Source organism: Merops nubicus, unplaced genomic scaffold (assembly GCF_000691845.1).
Source record: "Merops nubicus isolate BGI_N331 unplaced genomic scaffold, ASM69184v1 scaffold3883, whole genome shotgun sequence".
NCBI classification, from domain to species: Eukaryota; Metazoa; Chordata; class Aves; order Coraciiformes; family Meropidae; genus Merops; species Merops nubicus.
Window position 1 is genome coordinate 16,950 of NW_008596779.1, and position 7,303 is coordinate 24,252.

General features: G+C 39.7%; 1 protein-coding gene across 1 annotated transcript in view; it reads right to left on the reverse strand.

Moving 5' to 3' along the window:
* LOC103769289 (dedicator of cytokinesis protein 1) overlaps positions 1 to 7,303 on the reverse strand; it is a gene marked incomplete at both ends in the record, with an annotated part of 24,348 nt that overhangs the window by 13,472 nt on the left and 3,573 nt on the right. The window contains 3 exons of the mRNA XM_008936471.1: positions 639 to 774; positions 3,489 to 3,637; positions 6,840 to 6,936. Coding sequence (XP_008934719.1) covers positions 639 to 774; positions 3,489 to 3,637; positions 6,840 to 6,936 — 382 coding nt within the window. The remainder of the gene's footprint in view (positions 1 to 638; positions 775 to 3,488; positions 3,638 to 6,839; positions 6,937 to 7,303) is intronic.

Below are 7,303 nucleotides of genomic sequence, written 5' to 3' on the forward strand. Positions count from 1 at the left end.
TGGTTGAAGCCAGGACAAAGAAAATTTTGAGAACAAAACTTTAAATAGTTTAAATCCCATTTAAACTGGTGTGTTTTTACACCAAGAGCTGCAATGTGTGTGTATGGTCCATTACAACTCAACAGGACACAGTAACTCCTCAAGTGGCACCAACTCCTCAGGAAGACCACGCTCCACCAACTGCTGCTGACATGGGCAGGAGTCCTTGCTACAAATCCTGTTCTTCCTCTTAAAAATAAGGATTTGAATGCAAAGAAGTTGACTGTTCAAGTCTGAGGATGTCTCTAAACTTGCCCCTTGTGTTTCAACAAGCAAGTCTTCAGGACTGGCATACAGAAATCATACAAGCAATGATTCTCAAGAATTAACTCAACAATCTAACACACAGTCCTTCTACTTAATCATCTCTGATATTAACCTACAAATGCACTAAACTTATTGATCTAGATCTTAACCATAAATTCTACTAAGCCCTTTAAAGGATGGAAAAGACAATGAAACAGCCTAAGAGAAGCTCTTACAAAAGATTTACACTTGATGACTCTTCATAAATGCATCAAACTCTTCATTACCAATCACAGCCACCTAGTTAGTTTACAATCTTATGTTTCAAAGGGAAAAGCTACAGTACATCTTACTTTTTCCTCCTGTAGCCTCTCCTCAACTTGCTTGGAAGCTATTTCGTGTGCTCTGAAAAGGCTGATGGTGCTGGTCTGCTCTGGGTCCAGAATATTGCCATCTTCATCTCTAACAACCAGATCTAAATCCAGAATTCTAAACAAAAAAAAAAAATTATGCTTGTGAATCAACAGTGCTCAAATAAATGCTTAAAAAACACCCACCAAGTGTTTAACATTGAAGTCACACACACCTGACACAAAAAAAACCCTATTATTTGATCATGATAAAACAATTTAACATGTCACCAACCTCAGAGATAATCATTCCTGGCTGGGAATCATTTCTCTCCACAGCACAGGAAGAAGTGATGTCTATGAAACAGCAGAACAGCTGGGGAAGTAATTTCTTAAACAACTAAATCTGCAACAGACTGTCTCCTCCTGATTGAGCTGACAGTTTGAACACAACCACTAGTCACACCAAATGAAACTGGTCAGGCCATTGTGTCCCACTACTCCACCTTCTCCTCCAAAGCAGCTGTGTTCATGTTTTAGCAAAAACCTGTGAGATCCTAGAAGGTGGAACTTGTTTCCCCCTATTTAAAGCAGAAGCCACAGTTCTGTCAGCAGGGGGCTAATGTCCATGATTACCTTCTGTTTCAGAAACCTTCCTCTCTACAAACAAACCCAGTCTTAGGAAAGATCTTTCACATCCTTCCACATGACTACAGTGCTGGCAGAAGAACCAAGGATTAACAAAAAGTCAGGTCTGGGTTGCCCCACATTTCTCTCCCTATCTCCCCTAACAATGACCTCCTCAACACCATTGCAATACACATGGTCCCTATTTAACTCCATAACTGCACCTTGTGATGGAGCTGCTGTAACTTTGGGGTTAAAATGTTTGATCAATGAGTTTAAATCAAACCTGCAGCATCTGAGAAGTCACACAGAGGTTCATGGTTTATTTCAGAGTAAGTCTCCCTGGCACATGACCTGCAATCACTTGAACAGGAGCTGTAGCAGACAAGCTTCATCTACTTTGAGGATCATTCCTCACCCCTCTTGCCTTGCTCCTCCCTACTACTGTCTCTTGGAGAGCAGCCACAGGAGGAGATGCACCCACTGACCACTTAACTCTCAGCCCTGGATGAACAAAATCAGAGTCCTTCCATAGGAGACACCCACCTGGACCAGAGAAAAGGTAACTCAGAGAGACTAATCACCCAGCCTACTACACACCAACAGGCCGAGGAGGTTTGCACAGACTGTCAAATAAACAGAAGCAAACAGTACTTTGATTTAAGGTCTTTGTTTTAGCCTTTAACTTGCAAATGATGCTTGGAAAAGTATTGGGAATTTTTTTTAAGTGTCCTAGTTAGATTTCTGCAACTGAATAAAAATGTGTTTTCACAACAAGATTACCTGACCCAATTTCAGGAAAACATTACAAATACAAATTCTTAAGGCCATTTTTACTTCCTCAGGTATTCTGACAACACACAATGGTTGTCTCCATTTACAGGAAAATCTGATTTACAGATCAGTATTTCACAAACCAGGAGATGGTAGGATATGATTAGATCAGAAAACATTTATAAAAGGCATAATGAATTCATTCTCCCTGGATATAGAAATCATCATTCGTGCTTATTGCAGACAAAAGTGGATGTATGACTACATGAGAAACATATGGCAGCCTTCAGTTGTGAGTATTTACTCCCAAGTTCAAATTCACCTCCCTCCTGCACTCCACAGAGAATGATCTGATCACTTAATTAGTCCATCAGACCATTATGAATATCAAGCACAGCACAAGATGTTCCATTGTGTTTGAATGCTGAGCATCTGGAGGTTATTCAGAGTAACTTTAACCAACTCCTTCAGCCAGATGGTAAAATACAGTAGCCAAACAAATACTATCAACAACATCTGGTTAATTGTCTGCTGAGGTACAACAGTCCATATCTTGGAGTAGAAATGCTAATTACTGACTCAATGCAGTTACTGATGACTTTTTTTTTTTAAATTCTTTTTAAACTGCTTTAGCTGATAAAGGGCATGAACAGAAATACTGGAAATTTGGCAGTTCTTAAGGAATAAAACACAAATAGCTGAAATCTGAGGGTTTATTTACATCATAAGGGATTTAAAGACTGGCTTGCTGAAAACTTTTTCAGTCCCCAGGTGTGCAGTCCTACAACTGTGTCTCTCAGTACTCCAAATACTACTTCAATAATTTCCAAATTGAAGAGTAAGGCATCATTTCTCATTTTCAATCAAAACAGAAAATCCTAACTGTATAGACAGCTCATAAAAATTTAAAATAGAGAACTTAGTGGGGTTTTTTTGCTTAAATCCAAACCACTCTTTGAAGAGTTAATACATTTGAATTGCCAACACATCTAATACGTGCAACCTATATTCCCTTTTTTTATCCTTTGAAGATTTCCTTCACAATTCCCATTCTCTCCTGTTAAACAGATCCTTCCTTTTATTACATCTGTCTGTTAATCTTCTGGTACAAGCTGAATACTACAGAAGCAGAGGAACAATGAGCTAAATGAGCCTTCTGAGCCAAATCCTTCAGCATTCCATTACAGCTAAGTGACTTCAGGGCACACGCAGCTGGTGGCCTTGGGAAGGCAACAACTGTTTATGCAGCAGAAGTTTAAATTCTATTCTGAATGGAAGCAATACTTGTAGCTCTGCAACTGACCTTAAAAATGACAACCTCAAACCAGCATCAAATTGATAGAATCATCAAGCAAGTGAGAGAATTACACATGGATTCTTGTGTAAACCTAACAGTCTACACAAGCTGATCTGGTTTTAGGCATAAACACTTGGAAAACACCATTCACAAACCTGTTGCCATAATCAATTTTGGCAGTCACTTTCTTTTTCAGCTCTTTGAGCTCATCTTGGGGCAGGGTCCCAGAGAGGATTTGAGATCTCCACTCAATGAGATCATAGATCATGTGCCGTACACTGCGAAACATTTCTCTGTTATCTTGCTGTTTGGAGGAAAAAGAGGGGGAGAAGTTAGTCTTGAAGTCTCCAGAGCACCTTTTAAATATATCTTACAATAAACTGCAATTATAAAATACAAATTCCAAAGGAGAAGGTGCTACAAGAGCTCTAAAACAGGAGCTTCACTTTCTACAGCAGAAAACACTCAACACAAAGAGTCCTACACTCTGCTTTAGCTCTAAATAAGTGTAAAGACTTGTGATTTTTTTATGATAAACCCAGGTCATACTGTGTTCAGAACAGGCATTCAAGGGGAAGAGATCCTCTTCTCAGTTCAGAATGACTTTATTCAACAACCCTCTGCACTGAGTCGAGAAGGACTAAAAATGGTGCATTTTGAGAGGAAGAGGCTCAAGTTCTGCAACACTCCATCTGCAACACATTACAGAATCCTTTCTCCTGCCCCTAAACAGAGCAAAATTTTAGAATTCCTCAGTGAGCAAAGTGCATCAGCATCCAGGAAGTCCACAGGTAATGTCTGAAGTGAAAAAACAGGGAAGCATTAAACCTTACTGGAAGTTCAATACCTTAATTGTTTATAAGGGCTGGAACTATAGATTCAAAATAGTGCCAGAAGCATGCATAAAATTTCCTTGGCAACATTCATCTAGGGGATGATGTGGGAAGGTCAAGTTCCACACTTACAATGCAAGAAGCCTCTTTTCCAGACTGTTTTCTAGATGTGTGCCCACACACACAGAGACACAAATCTTGAGCCATAAAACAGAATTTGAAGTGTTGGTTTAAACTCTGGACAGTGCATAGACCCAAGAATTCCAGCACAAACAAACACTGAAGCTGCAGAACAACAGCCTTTCTATTTTTATTGTGAAAGAATGTTGAGGCAAAGACAATGCAGAAGCCCCAAAAGTTTTGATCTTTCCCAGAAGGAGTCTCTCTCTTACTGTCTTCATAACCCTCAAAGTCTGAGCCATTAGTTGAATACACTCTTAAAAAGAATACATCTCCCTAAACACCCTAAATTTATTCAGGCTACATGTAGCTCTTTCATTCAGACTACACCTAGGTCTTATCTAACTGAGAACAACTGGAATAATCAAACTAAATTCTCCACTATATATAAAAGGCAACTAAAAACTGCAGAATGTAATGATTCAAAGGCTCAGGGGAAAAAAAACCCAAAACATATCTGTGAAACTTAATCTGAACAGACTGAAATCTTTATCAAAAAGCTGACTTGATTACAGTGTGAGAACCTTCACAGAGAGAAAATACCCATTATTAAAAGCTCTTTGATGGAGCAGAGAACAACCCAACAGGCACACATGGCTGGAAGCTAAATACAGACAAATCCAAGTAGGAGAAAGGTCCCTGATTTTCAGTGCTGCAGGCCATCGAGCTAGTGAGATGAGGAACATGCCACATCCTCTGCTGTCTTCAATTAAAACTGAACCCCTATTCAAATTCAAACACAAATTACAAGTGGAAAAGGCATAAATGTGGTTAATGACTTCTGATAGGCAAGATTCTCTCTAGTCTGCAGATTGACCAGTTTGAAACTGGCTACCTCCAGTAAACCACACCTCCCTTCAAAAGGCAACCCCAGTGCATCAAAGTTCTCCTTGGCAGTTGCATGCAATTAATCTGATATCCTTGAGATATGAACTATAAACAAGCTCATTAAGTGATTTAACTACTCAGAGAAAACTCCTAACTGTGTCTCTCCTGCTGCTCCTCTTTACTGTACATGCAGCACAACCAAGTCTTGTGCAGTTCTACAGGAGGTATTTCTCTAAGCAATATCAGATTTCATACTCAGGATAATCCCCCAAAAAAAGACATCAGTGTCAAAACATAATCCTCACTGCACTCAGCAGTGGAACCAAGGGCAGAGCTGTCTGCAGTGCTCTCTATATTCTGCTCCTCCTGGTTTGCTTCTGCCTATCTGCTACTTCTTTACTCCTTCACATACAGCCCCTCTGCATCATGTTAAAGCTCTCTTTAATATATAACCTGTTTCCCTTCATATTATTACTATGGCCCAGGTTGTCCAGAGAGGTGGTCACTGCCCCATCCCTTGAACCATTCCAGGTGAGGTTGGACCAAGCTCTGAGCAACCTGCTCTAGCTGCAGATGACCTTCAAAGGTCCCTTCCAACTCAAATTATTCTTTGATTCTCTTATTCTACATCACTTTGAGCACACTATTTTTTTATTTTCATGTGTGTGATTAAAAAACATGTTCATCAACACAAATATCTTCATTTCCACTTAGTGTCTTCATTACACAGCTTGTGCTTTTATGACAGATTTCAAATATATTTATAAGAAACAAGACTCTGCATTAAACCCTGCTTTAGATACAAGACTATCATGTTCTCATCATCTTGTTACAGTGACCTTACACAACAAGAGGATGAGCAGCCTGAGCTAGGGCACCTTATATCCTGCAGCATGCTGCTGCTTTGCAGCTGAATTACACTCCTGAGCAGGAGTTTGAACACTATTTAGACCTATTTATATACAAAAGCCAAGAAACTACAGAGATAAAAGGGCTCATAAGCATCCTTCTATTATCCCATCTGAGACATTGATGCAAATGCTTATTACTATAAATTTTTAAGAATATATTCTAGCCTATGAAAAGCATCTGGCATGTAACTCAGGATATATTTGGAACAAACAACTTCAGGTACAAGAACACTGGGAGGTAGAAGGTTTATACTGATGATTTTTCCATGGTTTATGTTTACACCCACAAATTCAACATCAAATATTCACAGTTTTTTGTAACACAGATCAACAGCCTTAAAAACTGCCCTCAAAACCATTTTCTTCATTCCTTTATCACAACTGCCCACCAATCTGGAAAAATCTAATGTATATCTCTTAAAACTACAATGTATTCTGTATAACACTGCCTCATGAAAAAAATATGTCATAATTGCTCAAAAATTTGTTGCTAGATCAATGTAACACTATAATAAAAACAGATCCTGCATAAGAAACACCAAATATTTAAGGAAACACTCATAAAAACCACTACTGAGATTTGTGCCTTAACACAGAAGAGGCTAAAAAGCTTTTTAGTATTAAAAGCAGCCTATAGAACAGTAAAGTGGAATTGCATTAATAGTTTCTTCATACCTCTCACTGCTCTTTTCCCAGCACCACTCTTTTCACAAGCCACATTCTATGGTGAACGTTGTCCCAAGTTGATACTTACCACATATAATTGCCTCCATATTATTGACCACTCCCTCAACGTTGTGGTCACCTCCTGAATCAAGGGGAGCTCATTGGGTATAACTGTTTCATGTTGTCTTAGGAGGAAGAGACAAAAAAGTCTGAATTAAATAGTGTTAATATTAGGAGCTATTAAAATATTAAGTAGTACTACTATTAAGAGACCTTCAAGATCAAGTCCAGCTGTCACCCCAGCACTGCCAGGTCCCCACTGATCCATGTCCCTCAGCACCACATCTCCATGGCTTGGAAACCCCTCCAGGGGTGGGGACTCCACCACTGCCCTGGGCAGCCTGGCACAGCCCTGGACAAACCTTCTGGGGAAGAAATTGTTCCTCAAGTCCAGTCTAAACCTCCCCTGGCACAACTGAGGCTGTTTCCTCTTGTTCTGTTGCTTGTTCCTTGGGAGCAGAGCCTGACCCCCCCCTGGCTCCAGGCTCCCCG